Genomic DNA, 15,556 nt, shown 5'->3' with positions numbered 1-15,556 from the left:
CATTGCAGAAGTTAAGAGAAAGCTAGGTGACAATGAAACAGGGGACACGGGAAACAGTCTGGATTTTCAACACCAAGGACTCAGTTTTCAGAGTAAAACTGCACTTTAAGGAGAAGTAGCAAAAATTTATTTAGTTCTATATAGAGGACAGTTATGAAGTATGACATTAACTAATATGAGTAATAAAGACTTACCTAAATCTACTGCAGTCATATCTTGCTCTAGCTTCAACTTCTGCTGACTGATTTTGAGCATAGACTCCTCAATAGTCCCTTTACTGATTAGCTTTATGACTTGTACTTCTCTAAAACCCACAGAAAAGAGGATTAAGTCTATTATATCATTATTGTGAATTAAGAATTACTTGTTCCTTTCCACAGTTTGGAGCTATTTAGCCTGATACCTCCCAGAATGTTGTCATGCCTACCCAAGGCCTGCCAAAATCCAACTCTCTCAAATTAGTGCAATCACTTCTTCACTTCACTGCACGACTTCTTTTCCCATTTACAAGGGACAGGAGGTGCCCGTGATTCCTTGCACTCCTTTCAGTCCATGGCACAAATTCACAGATCTTTGATTTCCCATCCTTTTCTCTTCCAACTTCTCTGACAGTCGTTCCATCATAAACTCAGTCTTTCATGGCCTATCTTGCTGTCATCTTCTTCCCATACTTTCTTTGCTGATTGCTCTTCTCCCATTCTTATCATGTACAACCCAACTCAAACATGCATTCTCCAGCTTATCGAAGTCCCAATTCATCTTCTCCCTAATTTCTTCCATGTGCACTCTGTCTACTCTCTGCTTGCCTGCCATTCTCAGCACGTTATTTTCAACTACCTGTATCTTTTCTTCTTCCATCTCCCTAATATCCACCATGTCCAAACTATAGAGCAGGCAGGGACAAACACACGCTGCATACACTTCTTTCAGTTTGCTAGTGTAATATTAATTAAAAACTTACCTGGTCTGACCTACTCTATGGCATCGATCTTCTGCTTGCTTGTCATTGTAAGGGTTGCAGTCAATGTCATGAAGAATGACAACATTTGCTGAAGTCAAATTTATTCCTAGGCCACCAGCTTTGGTCGAAAGCAGGAATACAAAAATACCCATATCTGTATTGAATTCATCTATCAGATGTATCCTACAAAATTAAAGCACAAACAAATCACACCTTGTGAACAACAATTCTGTTAATTACAATAGCTGTTTTTCAGACAGAGGAATGGGGGGAAAAATCAATTTGTAAACAAAGCAATCAGGATGAAGAGAGATATCCTTTTAGTTCCACGTTTTTAATATAAATATGCTATTCCCAAGTGCCTCACATCCTAATCACTATCAGATGGCTAAAGAAGCTCTTAAGGAGGAGACGATTGAGTCAAGAGAGGTTAGTGGCCTTCCAAACCAGCTCAGAAAGGGCATTTTACAAATAGAAGGTGACAGAAGAAAAAATAGAAAAGATTGTGGAAGAAGCCAAGGAGGGCATTGACTGACATCTGTGGGAGTGTGTAGAGGACGATGCTTAAAGAAACCAAGGGTAGATAGGAAAGAGGAGAATATCAGGGGACCAGATGGTGAAGACAAGAAACTTGAATTTGGTTTAGTGGAGAAAGGAGAGCCAGTGGAGGGACAGAGAAGTCTACACTCAAAAGGTTAAGTCGACCAAGCTATGTCACTCAGGGTGTGAAAAATCAACATCCCTGAGCGACCTAGTTAAACTAATCCCCCCACGTAGACAGTGCTAGGCTGACAGAACAATTTTTCTGTCAATCTAGCCACCACTTCTTAAGGAGAAGGTGGATTAACTACATGATGGGAGAGAACCCCTCCCATTGCTGTAGTGAGATTCTGAAATTCTCAACTTTGTGAGAAAAAACAACTGCACATGTGCATTAACTTACTCACACCTCCTGCAAAGAAAGTTTCATTTACCTTTCAGAAATCTGTGTCTTTCCATCCAGCCTAATATATCGGTGCTGTTGCTGTTTTAGGAGAACTTCTAAAATGTCCAGCATCATAGTAAACTGGCTAAACAATACAACTCTATCACCCTGGGGAAGGAGGAAAAGAAGTCAGTTAGGGAAGACATTAATTACATAAATGTTTTATTAGAAAATCATTTATTTGCACTATACATTTGGGCCTAAATTTTCCAACAGCGATGCCTAGATCAGCCACCAAAATTCATATTTAGGCACTTAATAAAAATTGTCTACTTCAAATAAGAGGTGGGGTGTTCAGCACCCCAGAATAGCAGATCACTTTTATTTAGGTGCCAAAACATGTATTTAGATTACTAACTTTAGGCACCCAAATTTGAACATTTACATAATTTGGGCACTAGCAGTTAAATACAGTAAAATCTCTTATACATGCAACTGTAAACACACAACCCCTTCCCTCCCCCAAGTAATACTTTTACTAAAATAGATTTATTTTGAAATTGTTTTCCTTGCAACAGGGAAGAAACATAGCCTTGCTGGTCATTACTGTCCTAGGCGCCTGTACAAATGCCTAAAGTAATGAACATCAATCTTATCTTTGTAATCCATCATCATCTTCGCCCCTCCTTCCTAGCTCTGCTTGAGTCAACATGCTAACAATAGCAGAGTGACCACAATGGTGCAGGTGGTGGCTTGAGCTAGCCACCCAAGTACAATGCCACCCAGCGACCCGGGTACATACTCGGGCAGGTAGTCCAAGCTGTCACCTGTGCCACCATGGCTCCACTGCTATATTTAGTGTGCTAGCTCGAGTAGAGCTAGCACAAGTATGTCTGCCCAGGCTAGGAATTACACCACCCAGCTGCTGTTGAGACATACCTTAAGAGGCTATGGTAGTGTTCCAGGATGAATATTCTGATTATTGGAGGAAACAGGGAAAAACATTTAGTTTTCCCTAAGCTTTAAATATTGTTTTTGCACAGTTTTATACACACTATAATATCTAATCCCATTTAATAGTGCAAAAGGTAAAAAACAGCTTTTTCAGAAAAGCAATATGATTCATTACTGTTAGCACTGAACAATGAGCAACCCTCAACACTCTTGAACACTTCTGCAGGACTGCAATTTCCCCTATTCAATCAACTGCATGTGTGACACAGAACAGCAGTACAGTTCTATCAAATATGTGCCACAAAGTCATAAGCTATCCTGTAGTATTCTATAGAAAAATCAAGTTAGCATGTAAAAGCTGCCTGTTAATAGGGATTCAGTAAATCAGTGGTAAACCAAGTTGTGAAAAGCAAAAGATATTTCAACTAGAATATTCTTTTAGTGCAAACCTTTTCTTTAAGGTCAGAGAGGATGCGCTCAAGTGTTCTAAATTTTCCAGAATCCAAAATTGTATCCATCTCTAACTTAAAGTCACTGACATTAGCATACTGTTTACAAAGCAAATGCAGCTCATAATCTGTCATCACAGACATATCTTCGAAGATGAGGTCAGGATTGGCATCACAATGCGTGGGTTCCTAAAAGTAAAAAAAGATAACAAAATGAATATAATGCATTCCACTGCAGGCATATTTATAATTACCTTAAAGAGCCAGTAAGATTATGCAACTATAGTTGCATCCAGTATTTTTGCAGAGAACAAAAGGACCAGAAACCAGGCCTCTGCACACACTAATTTGGTTTGCAGGGGTTTAATGCGAAATTAACTCTTCAAGTTCTGTTTATAGGAGATCGTGGAGGATTGATGTAAGATTGGTGTAAGATTCTACAGAAACTTGAATTATGAAGAACTACTGGGAATACCTTTTACTTCACTAGCCACCAACCACACACCCTCAAACCCTGGGACCTTTTATCTCTATGTCAGGCCTTTTCCCTTGAAGAAATACTCCTTCATGGGGAATCCAATCCTTGGATGAATGATTGAAAACATGGGAAGCCCTGCCCAGGTTGTAGTGTGGGTAGAGGGATGTCATACCTGGGCAGAAAGAGGAAAGGAAAAGAGCCATATCTATAAAGTGGGAAGGGGAGACTGGAAAAAAAAAAGGGGGAGGGGGAACTGCTTCACCTCCCCCCATTAGGCTCCAGGTGCAGCTGACATGGGCACATTCAAATCTGGTTACATTTATACTTTTATTAATATACTTTTATTATATTTTCAGATTGGTTCTTAACTTTCTTGTTTTAGAAAGAGATCTAATCCAAAACACAGTGCGAGTTAATCAAAGCCAAACTAGGAAAAGGATAGTTCATGTATATACACTTTCCCCACTTTGGTTCTCTACAGCCCACATTTGGTGACCTTCAGGAAATGCTGGCAGACCCAAATGTTCTTCCAAGCTTTTCATGTAATAAGGAGAAGGGTCAACTGAGAAAATGAGGGGGCTGACGAAAAGTGGTCTAATGTGGGACCAGAAATGTCTTCTCCTAAGCAAGTCTTCTTACAGCTGATCTGGAAGTTTATTTTCAAATTTTAAAATGTCTGCAGTGCAATCTGGGCATTGGATAAATGCAACTGGAAAAATCTAAAGAAATAAAGTTTTACAAATGAGTGCTTCTGATCAAGTGATCGGCACCCAAACATTTTTATTCAAGATTCTGAAAAGAAGAATTGAGAGACGTTACAGTACGTTTATGAATCGTATGGAGCTTACCTTGAGCATAAGCATTGACATCATCTTCAGTTTGTCAGCTGTGTAATACTGGCGGTGTAAGAGAGGATGATTTGCCATTTTTCTCAGCTGCATCATGACATTGCCCATTTCTGAGTTTTTTTCTATGGCCAAAAAAAATATTGCCATCATTTCCACACATTTGATTTAATGAAACAAATAAAAAAAATAAACATTTAAATCTATGCAACTATGACCTGAGTTTTCTAAAACTACTAAGTATTTGATGTTCCCACAAATCAAAAGCTTTGTACAATTTAAGAGACAGTTTGGGAAAAACAACCAGACCCTCACATACCCTGGCTGTCAATAGATTTCTTTAGTTTGTTGAAGAGGTCATAGTACAGCTGTTCCTGTTTCTCTGACATATCACACAACTCAATAAGATCTTTTTTGGGGGGTAGTTGTTTAAGGACCTGATGAGACAAGATAAAAATTTCAAGTGAATAACGATTACTCTGAATGGTTTGAAATTGTGCATTGCCCACAAGGTGAACTGCAACAATGTGTTTTTAAGAGGAACTCTTTAGGGGCCTGATCCACAGACCATTAAAAACCATTAAGTCTTTTCACTGACCATAATGGACTTTGAATCATGTCCTAAGAACTGAAGTCATTAGACTTTAAAGTTGAAGAAATATTTTTAAAAATATTTGAAAAGTATTTTCCTACTTATCGGACAAATGTCTGCTTAGGGTTCATTGATTAACTAGTAACAGATGACACTAAGCAGTGAAGGGGACACATTAACAAACAGGGAAAGAAGAAATGTCAGCAAGATTAAGATCAAATTTCTACACATTAGAATGCTAATGCAGTTAAAATTTGTTCAATTCTTACATGCAGGCAATCCTAGCTGGAAGGGGCCAGTGACAAGCTACCACTACCAGGAACAGAACCAAGCACTCTAATGATCTTTGGGTTCTCAAACAGAACAAAAAAGGCTTTGAGGACCCCAAGATACTTTAAACCCACAGTTGCAGCTATATCATATATATGCAGTTAATCATTTAATTAAAATGATGTTACTGTGAAGCAGAATAGCACTTTGTGATAAGTGAGGCCACTCATTTGTTGGCTACAGCTTAACAGTACAGCAAATCTCAGAGATGCCATCGGGACAATCACTTACAATGCTGTAAACAGAAAGAGGCAGGAAACAAATAAGCACCAGAAACAGTATGGGCAAAAAGTAAAGTTCTATGAGGAATAGAAGAGTAACTCATGGAAGAAGTGAAGTAGCTGAAGCCTCATTTTTTTGGGGTAGGGTGGTTGGGAAGGAGTTGTAGACTTCTGGTGATGAAGAGAAGTGGACTGATTGGGTCTAAGGTAGAGGACAGAGGCTCAAGAAAATGGTACCCAAACCTTACAGAAGGTTCGCACATACACTAAGAATTTTCATTATCTTCACTGCTATTAAGTTTCCTAAAATTAAGTTCTTGTGTTACCTTTTAAAATAGTTCTCAATGTTTTACGCTACAAAAATAAAATTATTTCATATTCATTGAGGGAGACTAGTTGGGTGAGGTGATATCACCTCACCCACCTTGTCTTTCATAGCCTGGGACCAACACGGCTACACCACCACTTCATATTCATTAGAATAGCTGCAATTTAACATATTTACCTCATCCTTTACTCTTCTCAAGATAAATGGCTTTATGATCTGCTTCGCATGAGCAATCCTCTCCTTTTCATATATACTGTGTTCTTCAGCCGCTTTCTAAGAAAAATATTAGAAAAAATTCGAAGTTTTGTAATATGAAAATTCTCAACTCTATTAATGCCATTATTATTACTTAGTTTGCATGCTCCAACCTGAGAGACAATCACCCAGGAGCCAGAGAAGGGAAAAAAGTGCCCTCTTTTGGTCTCATGTAACCAAAAATTACAAGAGTTTTGGGACACCAAGCTACAATACAATTTCACCCATTTGGTTTAGTTTGTACGGATGTGATGTTTTCAAGGGTGTACCAAGTTCGCAAAACAGGTTCATAACTAAACCAAACCGTGTAAAAGAGGAGTATTACAGCAATGAAAGTATGATTTTGAAAAAAAAAAGTATTTTTACTGCTTACTGTTTTTGACGAGAACATCCTCCGGATTTCACTGGTGCTACCACTGAACATATGTGGCATGACAAAATTCAATAGAGACATTAATTCCAACAGGTTATTTTGAACTGGAGTGCCTGTTAGCAGCAGACGATTCTTTGCCTATTCGGTCAATATGAAAAAAAGTCACAAAAATAACATGAAATGAATACCAGAGGAATTAACATTTTCCTTCTAAAGAATAACTTGGGCAAATTTTGTGCTGAAAAAGTCACAGGAGACAGGAATTTAGCATTCAGTTCTATCTCTTGTTTCAACCACAATATATGCCCACAATATGCATCAAATGGACTAGTTTCCAGTGATGTTAGTTTATTAACAAAATAAGAAGAGCATGCCACATGGAAATTTTCACCATGGCCCAACCTAGTAACATGCCTCAAGTTTTCTGAATCTTTCTTACAGACACATTTTGCTTCTTCTGCAAGAAATGCTGGGTAGACTGGAACTTTTTGGAAGGGTTAAGTTGGAAATTTACCTCATGAGATTTGCTGTATACCTTACTTCTTTTCAAGTCAATTGTAGTTGAAAAGCAATTCCTGAAATCCTCATGTTTGTTCCTCCCCCAACTTTAGACCATGGCATATTTTCAAATGGTTAACAAACAGCTCATCAGCATAATTATTGTCTCTTTTTAGAGCTGCACACACATACCTCTTACAACTCTTAATTTGTATGATTTATATTAACCAGAGTAGTAAACCCTTCATACACACCCAAGTACCCTATCATTTTGGCTCAATCTCTTTTCTATAGTTTGAAAACTACTTACAAATAGTTATTGCATCTTAGACAATTTATATTTCAGTGTAATACTTTGAGATCAAACAAAATCCTAAAATTTGACTACTACCTTAGAGAGACCTGTAAGAATAAGATGCTTTATATTTAGTTAGGAAATAAATCTTCATTTACAGTTAAAGTACGAACCTGTTTTGCATCCAGACTAGCATTTAGTTGCATGCAATCGTGTTCCTAAATTTGTAACATACAATGCCTTATATATTAAGAATTTTATTTCTTGCTTCAGCCCAAAATTTCATCACGCCCCCACGAGTAAATGGAGGGTAGGACTGCTAAAATAACAAAAACAAAACTCTCTTACGTTAATTGTCATTAGGTGCTGGTAGCGTACAGAACCCATGTTCTTCAACATGTGACCTTCATCAAAGATTGCATAGTTAAGCTTCAGTCGGCGAAACAGGCTACGGTCATCTGCACTGCTAATTGCAGAGTTATACCTGTCAGAAGAATACATAATAAGTAAATGTTTAATACTTCTATAACACAGGGTATACTGCAATTTAAACTCAGTTAAATTATAAGCCCTAAAAGTATGACATAACAGACATTTAAACAAAATGATAATGTCCCAATAAGCAGCATCTTTGAAAGAGACCAACCACAACAGTTTGGAGCTGACAATTACAGTATACCAAAAAAGAAGCTGATATTCTCCATAATCAGTTCTCAGTATAGAACTTCAATGTTTACTACAGCAGTGGGCAAACTGCCATCCGCTGGCCACGTCCGGCCTGTCGGACCTTTTAATCTGGCCCTCGAGCTCCTGCCAGGGAGCAGGGTCAGGGGCCTTCCGTGCGGCTCCTGAAAGTAGTGGCATGTCCCCCCTCCGGCTCCTATGTGTAAGGGCAGCCAGAGCCAGGGGGCTCCGCAGGCAGCCCCCACCCCAAGTGCTACCCCCCACAGATCCCACTGGCCGGGAACCAATGGGAGCGGTGGCTGTGGACGAGGGAGAATGCAGAGCTGCCCGGTGCTGCACCTCTGCATAGGAGCCAGAGGGGCGGCATGATGCTGCTTCCGGGAGCTGCGTGAGGTAAGCACCGTCAGGAGCCTGCACCCCTGAGCCCTCCTCCCCATGTCCCAAACCCTTGCCCCAGCCCTGATCCCCATCCCGCTCTCTGCACCCCTTGGTCAACCCCCAATTTCTATATCCAGATGTGGCCCTCAGGTCAAAATGTTTGCCCACCCTGGTGTACTACATTCTGAGCAAAATCCTTATGGCCATCAGAATTCTGTGAAGGTGAAATTCACACATTTCTTGACTCAAAAAATTCACATTATTTTGTTAATTTTTTTCTCTCATTTTTAAAAAGAGGGCTATTACATTTCTGAGGTTTTAAACTCAGTAGTCTTAACTGAGAATGTTTCAAGGCTTAAAAAAGTTGTTTACAAAAACAAATTTACGCATGTTTACAAATTACCGAGTATGTGTAGAGGTTTGTTAAGTTTTAAACATGCACTTAAAGAGGTGCAGCGTGCCTATGAACTTAGATGCAGATTCCAGTAGTTAAACTAATTCCAAACAGGTTTAATGACTCCTTCCCATCTCCAACAGCACCAGGGACAACTGGTCTTGCATTTGCACATTCCGCCATCTAGTTAGGGGATGGTCCCCTGGTCCTATCTGACACCAGAACCTCTGCCCTGCATCAATCAATCAGTTCGAATTTATGTCTGGTGAGCAGGCCTCACCTTTAACTCTTCATTCCTAAGATGAGTGACTGGCAGGTGTCTTTCTGAGGAAGAGGAAGTGGGAGCAGGAAGAGGTAATCAGGTAACCAGTCACATAGGAAGAAGGGAGAATGAAGGAGAATGGGAGTGAAAGGAGCTTTAGATTGAGAAAAGGAAAACCTAACCAGCTGAAAATCTTAAAGTATAAAGGCAAGTCAATGGCAAAAATCATACAAAAAATAGAAGAAAAAAAAAAAGAGAAAAGTAGAAAACCTATGAGATCAAAAAATATTTAATGGAAAGTTTAGTACAAAAATATTGAAGACAAGGCACATTCTTGTTTGATTTTAACAATCCGGGGGCACATTTCTGCAGAATGAAGGGGACTGAGAGCCACAAATGAGGACAGACACATAAGCCCCAATACTTTTTATACAGATGGGATAAATGATGTAAAAAGCACAAAGCAGGTTATGTTTGCATTTTGCAAATTTTGAGTATTTGTACTGTGTATTTACAAGAGGTACATGAAGGACTTTGGAACACAATGGAACTGGTGACTTTAGGGTACAGTTGCCTTTTTTTTTGGTTGCAGAACACAATTTGGCACTGGCAAATTACAGATGAATGTGAGCTTACCCTTTTTAACTAAAATCTTCATCTTGAAATGTCTAACTTCCAAAAAGGAAGAAAATTGCACATGATATTTCAAAACTTTCCAAAGGAAGAGAATTCCTGGGCCTTCTACTTTAATTTGCATTTTCAATCAATTAAAATTCTCCATAATGGTCAAATCTAGACAGTGACATGTACAGAAATGTACCCATACACAGGTTTCCTCACTCAACTCCACTTTAGCTGTCTTCCATTTAAGGAGAAATCTGACATTTTTCCAGTAACCTTCTCTTCCCCATGCTGTTAGTCACCATAAGACAACATCTTATAGTACTCTATATGATGTTGATAGCCAACATCACAATAGTCAAAGTTTGTGAGCTTCTTCCACCTATCTTGAGCTACCAGTGATGGTGGCATTCCTTGTGTAGCTCCCACAGCTCTTGGTTGTATTCTAAACTCTTCCTTCTGTATTGACTAAAGACAGAGAAAGCAGTACCGTGCTGTGGGTCAGAGCAGTTTTACATATCTACCACAAAAAAGGTGCTAAGCTTTGATACCGGCCATGTGAACAGTAAGACTGAAAAAAAATCAACTGACAGTACTCTCTGCTGACCCAATTCAACTCCTTGTTTGAGAACTCAAGTATGATTCTATATTCAAGAAGTGGCTGATGCTCTGTAATACCACTAGAGGTCAGCAGAGCAACATTTTGATTTCATTTACTGGTTTATTTTAATTAATGTACTTACGTGGTCACAATCACATTGAAATTTACAACTTTATTATTAATGTCAATTCTGAGTTGCTTACGATCCTCTTGGGATCCTACAGGAAGAAAAAAAGAGATACATTAGTACAATATTTTTGTGCATTCACTATCTGTATTTAAACTATTATCTTGAACACTCTGTCAAATGTCTATTTCATGTTCTATTATGTTGCACATGCAGCCACATCATCAGATTAGCCTTAAAACTTATGTTTTTGCTTTTGTATTTTGAAGACTAATACATTTCTTACCATAATAAAAAAGGACATCAAGAGCAGGACACCACAGATTAACCTCTCTTATCCAGTTATCTGTAAATGATTATTAGAAAGCAATATATGAATCTTATATAAACTAATACACTTCGCAACACATTTTAGGTTTCTTCAGCACTAAACTAAAAATCAGTTAAAAAAATCAAATAAAATTATCCTGAAGCAAAAATGTGATATTGTTTTATAAATTTCTGTGTTATAAAATCTTGCACTACATACATAATTTTTTTTAAATTATCACTTTTGTACCTACTTACAACCTGTAATTTCAATGCAAGTGTTTTAAAAAAATTCAATATCAATATAGGCTATGGCTTCAACTCAGTTTAACAGCTTTAGTTTCAACCACTGAGGGTATATCTATTCTGCAATTAGACACCCATGGCAGGCCCATGCCAGCTGACTTGGGCTCAGGCTGTGGGGCTGTTTTGCAGTGTAGGCATTCAGGCTTGGTCTGGAACCTGGACTCTAGGAGCCTGCGAAGTGGGTGGGGCCAAGAAGTCTACACCACAATTAAACATCCCTGCAGCTCAAGCCCCGTGAGCCTGACTCTGCTAGCACGAGCCAGCCATGGGTATCTAATTGCAGTGTAGACATACCCTTAGAAAACTCAACATTATTGTTAAGAAATTACATCACCAATTTTCCTCTGAAGTAAAAATGATTTATATATAAAGGTGTGATCGTAAAACTTCAATCTGCATAATCTTTTTATTAGTGAATCAGGATTGTTTTATTTCATTACAAATATTTGTGAAATCCTTAACTTACCTAAAGTTGAAGCTGGCACAACGATCAAATGAGGACCTTTATCACCCTCTTGGTAGAGGTATGCCAGGAATGCAATAGCTTGTATGGTTTTTCCTAAACCCTAGGAAGAAACATTAACAGTTTAAACTAAAGTTAATATAGTCATTGTAAAAGTAAGAATAGTTGGACTAATCAGTTGATAACTTAACATTTTTCAAGTGTTTACACATGGTCAGAGGAAAGGTGTAACAAAAATAAAAAAATATTAGTGTTTATCAGCTATATTTTTAGACAATATACTTCCTGGAACTCACCTGAATATGAGAGTAATCATCCTCAAATCGTTTAAATGACTCTCTTCCTCTGAACCTTACCTCATTACAGATTAATTTGTCTTTTCATTTATTCTTATCATCCATTTATAATGTTCTCATTTTAATTTACATTTTAATCTACCCTCCACCCCGCGCCCCCTTTTACTTGTCTTCCCACAGCTTGTGGTACTGCTGTGCAGACCATTATTTGGAATTCAGAGCACTCCTTTGAGTGCCCTATATAAAAATGATCATCTTTGTAAAGTGTATTCCAGGTATTTACGGCAAGAGTGATATAGACTAGGATTCTGAAGAGAAATTTAGTAGAAAGTTCTTTGCAATAGGAGTAGGCTTCTAGCAACTTTTACTATTGTGTTTTCTATTTAAAATACTTAATACTTATCTACCCTGCACACAGAGGTATTAGTAGGACTAATATCAAGTGTAGGTGAAGTACTTGGAAATCAAGGAACATTATTTGAGTCCCAATGAAATATCTACAGCAATAGCACCAAGCATATCACTTCTTGTAAATTTAACCAAGAGTGTCAGAATTACAAGTGACAGCCACCTAAGAACCCAGAAATCCATAAATTAGGGGGAGGACAGGGTCTCTGCTATTCTACCTTTCTCACAATCTTCTGGCTGTTTTAGAAGTGGTGAAGAGAATTTGAAAAATGTATTATGGGTTACATTACAATCTGAAATGTATGATGTTATCGCAGTGAGAAACATCTACTTGTTCAAGAAACCTTTTTGCTATGTGAGTGGCTTCCACTACCCAAAACCATCATCTGATCCCCAATTATCCAATGCTATGAAATTCAAGCCTCTCTCTCGTAAAGGGATATTGCAATTTGAGTAAATGTGCAAAACAAAGGAACTTGTGATTTCAAAATTTAAGTTAATTTTGCAATACAGTATGAATGAAATTGTCTCACAATCTCATTTCTACCTCTGACTTACAATAAATATTAATGGTATAGCCCTCATATTATTTAAAGACACTTTTTATTGTGAGTAATAGTTCACTAGTTACTGCTACAGTAATTCACAATTAATTTAAGAAAGGGAAAAAAATTCAAAGCAACAGTTTTAAAGTGATTTTCCACTGGTACAGTTTTTCAACTAAATCAATGTCAAGTTACTAATTTGTGGTTATGGAATACATCATTTAAATGTAATATATGAACTAAATATTCAGTTTTCTACTTACCATTTCATCAGCTAAAATACCATTCAATCCATGTTTATGCAGTAGCGCTAGCCAGTTCAAACCTATCTTCTGATAGGGTTTGAGCTCCATACTGAAAACACAGAATCGTTCACAATTTTAGCCCCTTTTCATTGTTTCTATGTGAAAGATTATCACAAAAATAATAAATTTCTACAATTATCATCGTAACAGTTTATTGTAGTGTTTCCTACCATTTATTCTACCTGAAGCCCACTTAGGAGCCAAGAATTCACTTTCAGGAGTCCTGAAAGTCTTTCCCAGCCCGATTACAAACAAAACAAATGTCACTTAAGTTTAAAAATTGTTTTTAGTTGTTTGAATCCATTACACATTTTAATTATTATTTTAAAACAATGAAACTATAATGTTTTCCTTTAGCCCATTTATATTGTGTCTGTTTTTTAATCATTAACTGGCATACAATAGTTATTTAAAAATATGAAAAAAACATTTTAGTTCTATTATAGAATCTGTGATGCAGCTGCACCTATTGGTAAAGCAGAACAACTTATTATCAATCTCTCATACAGTGATCCTCTTTAGAAAGTTCAGAAGTAAAAACTGAACAGGAGAATACAGATGAAAAATAGGGTATGCAGTCAAGAATGATAATCCATTTTTCAGCTCTGAACACCCTGTGAAAGTGTTAGCTCTTGACTATTTTTATTTTACATCAAAACCAAAACAATTCAACAAAATATTTGTTCTTTTAATCAGAGGTGTAAACAGTCCATCGAAAGTTACTACTATACACTACACAGGGAATTTTTGGTGACGATACAGCACGCACAAGACCTTACGCCCGATTCCTGAAAATTGCTCGCTATGGGTGGGCTGCTCTACAGCACTGAGGTTACAAGGGGCTCCTTCGTGGGTTTAGGCATCAAGCTGCGCAGAGTAGCTTGTAGGATCCAGGCCTCAGTTTGCAAGATCTCAGTCAAAACAGAGCCATACAGCAAGCTGCACGGAACTTATTTTTATCTGCTTTGGAAAGTTGAAAGGCTGAGTCAATTCTGACGGATTCTCAACATCAGGGCATCTATGCATTTCAACCCTGTAACGCACAATACTCTAAGCCATCGCAGAGACTCTCTAATAACATTTCAGTAAAACTTGTTGTTCGTAATATGCACAGCAGGCTGTCTTATTTACTTCTGTAATTCCATTAACTTATTTATTTTATCCTGTGTATTAAAAAGTTGGGGGGTTACCAGTTAATGCATGAGTAAGTCTCCCTCACACATGAATGGCAGAAATTCACATTTTTACCTTCTTTTATGTCCCTCCCACAAAGATTTTTTTTTTTTTTGGTAAATGTATGACAGCCCAGTGCATGTACCTTTTAAAGCATGAAGGAAATCCTTTTGGGTCAGCTGTACAAAAATAGGTTCCTAACCTCTCAACTCTAGTCAGGCATCTAAGGTAAGTAGGAACTGATTCCCAAAAGTGCTGAGCACAAAGCAGTTCTTATTTAAGTCAAGGCAGCCTGTTGGGTGTTCAACCATTTTGAAAAAAAATCAGTCCATTTATTTAGGTGCCTAAACATAGTCTTGAACACTTAATTTCAGGCTCACATTTTTGAAAATCTCTGCCTTCACATGTCCATAGTATCAAACATTTTTTTCTGTATGTCAGATAGTATTCAGATGTACCTTTGATTCAGAATGGAAGGTTGCTCTATATTCCATCCACATCCTCCATCTTCAGTGATCCTGGTAACTTGTTTTGTCAATTTATTTGAAATGTCTTCACATTTGTTCATGAGTTTTAGAACCACGTCTCTCTCTTTGAGCAATATTTTGCAGTTCCATATAATATCTTCTGATAGTCCATTTGTCTTACTCATTTTTGTAAACTATTAAAAGAAAAAAATACGCCAATGGACACTGATACGAAAATTAAAAATGACCGTCAAGGAGCTTAAAAACATTGTTTTACAACTCTAATCTTTCATAAACACTGTATTAGTAATTTTTCGTAAGATTACGTCTTTGCCGGTGTGAACTTTCGTTGCTAATGTTGTTAGCTGAATGTGCTTCCTTTCATTCCTGTTAGGAGCTGAACAATCCCTAGACCTGTTTCAAAGAGGGGCTTTGTTTTTTTTTTTTGCTATCCTTTAATAATACCTGTAGAGTTTTGCGAAATTCAGCTCATGTTCCTTGAGTTCTTGAAGAGCTTTGAGACTATACATAATGGTGTTAGTGGTAAGAATTATGGTGGTATGTGAGCAATTTGGCTCCTATCCTTTGGACAAAGAGCCTTCTTAGACAAATACTAAAAAACTGCTCCAAACATTTCTTCAATATTTCATACTGTGACTTCTTAGGTCCACTACATTAATTTGCTTAGGAACATTATTTTCTTTATGGCTTCA

The 15,556-nt window shown here is 37.6% G+C and overlaps 1 protein-coding gene across 4 annotated transcripts in view; it reads right to left on the bottom strand.

Annotated features, from left to right (window-relative positions):
• Positions 1–15,556, bottom strand: part of SMARCAD1 (SWI/SNF-related, matrix-associated actin-dependent regulator of chromatin, subfamily a, containing DEAD/H box 1) — a 220,994-nt gene that overhangs the window by 929 nt on the left and 204,509 nt on the right. For all 4 annotated transcript variants that reach the window (XM_045017696.1, XM_045017695.1, XM_045017697.1 and 1 more), the window contains 14 exons: positions 14,835–15,037; positions 13,162–13,252; positions 11,653–11,752; positions 10,858–10,917; positions 10,587–10,662; positions 7,853–7,988; positions 6,712–6,849; positions 6,261–6,356; positions 4,932–5,049; positions 4,616–4,737; positions 3,290–3,478; positions 1,936–2,054; positions 962–1,144; positions 195–304 (listed from right to left, as the gene is read on the bottom strand). In XM_045017696.1, coding sequence (XP_044873631.1) covers positions 195–304; positions 962–1,144; positions 1,936–2,054; positions 3,290–3,478; positions 4,616–4,737; positions 4,932–5,049; positions 6,261–6,356; positions 6,712–6,849; positions 7,853–7,988; positions 10,587–10,662; positions 10,858–10,917; positions 11,653–11,752; positions 13,162–13,252; positions 14,835–15,037 — 1,741 coding nt within the window. The remainder of the gene's footprint in view (positions 1–194; positions 305–961; positions 1,145–1,935; positions 2,055–3,289; positions 3,479–4,615; positions 4,738–4,931; positions 5,050–6,260; positions 6,357–6,711; positions 6,850–7,852; positions 7,989–10,586; positions 10,663–10,857; positions 10,918–11,652; positions 11,753–13,161; positions 13,253–14,834; positions 15,038–15,556) is intronic.

This window comes from Mauremys mutica, chromosome 5 (assembly GCF_020497125.1).
Source record: "Mauremys mutica isolate MM-2020 ecotype Southern chromosome 5, ASM2049712v1, whole genome shotgun sequence".
NCBI lineage: Eukaryota > Metazoa > Chordata > Testudines > Geoemydidae > Mauremys > Mauremys mutica.
The sequence above is the reverse complement of the archived record's forward strand: the minus strand, read 5'-3'. Positions and strand labels throughout refer to the sequence as shown.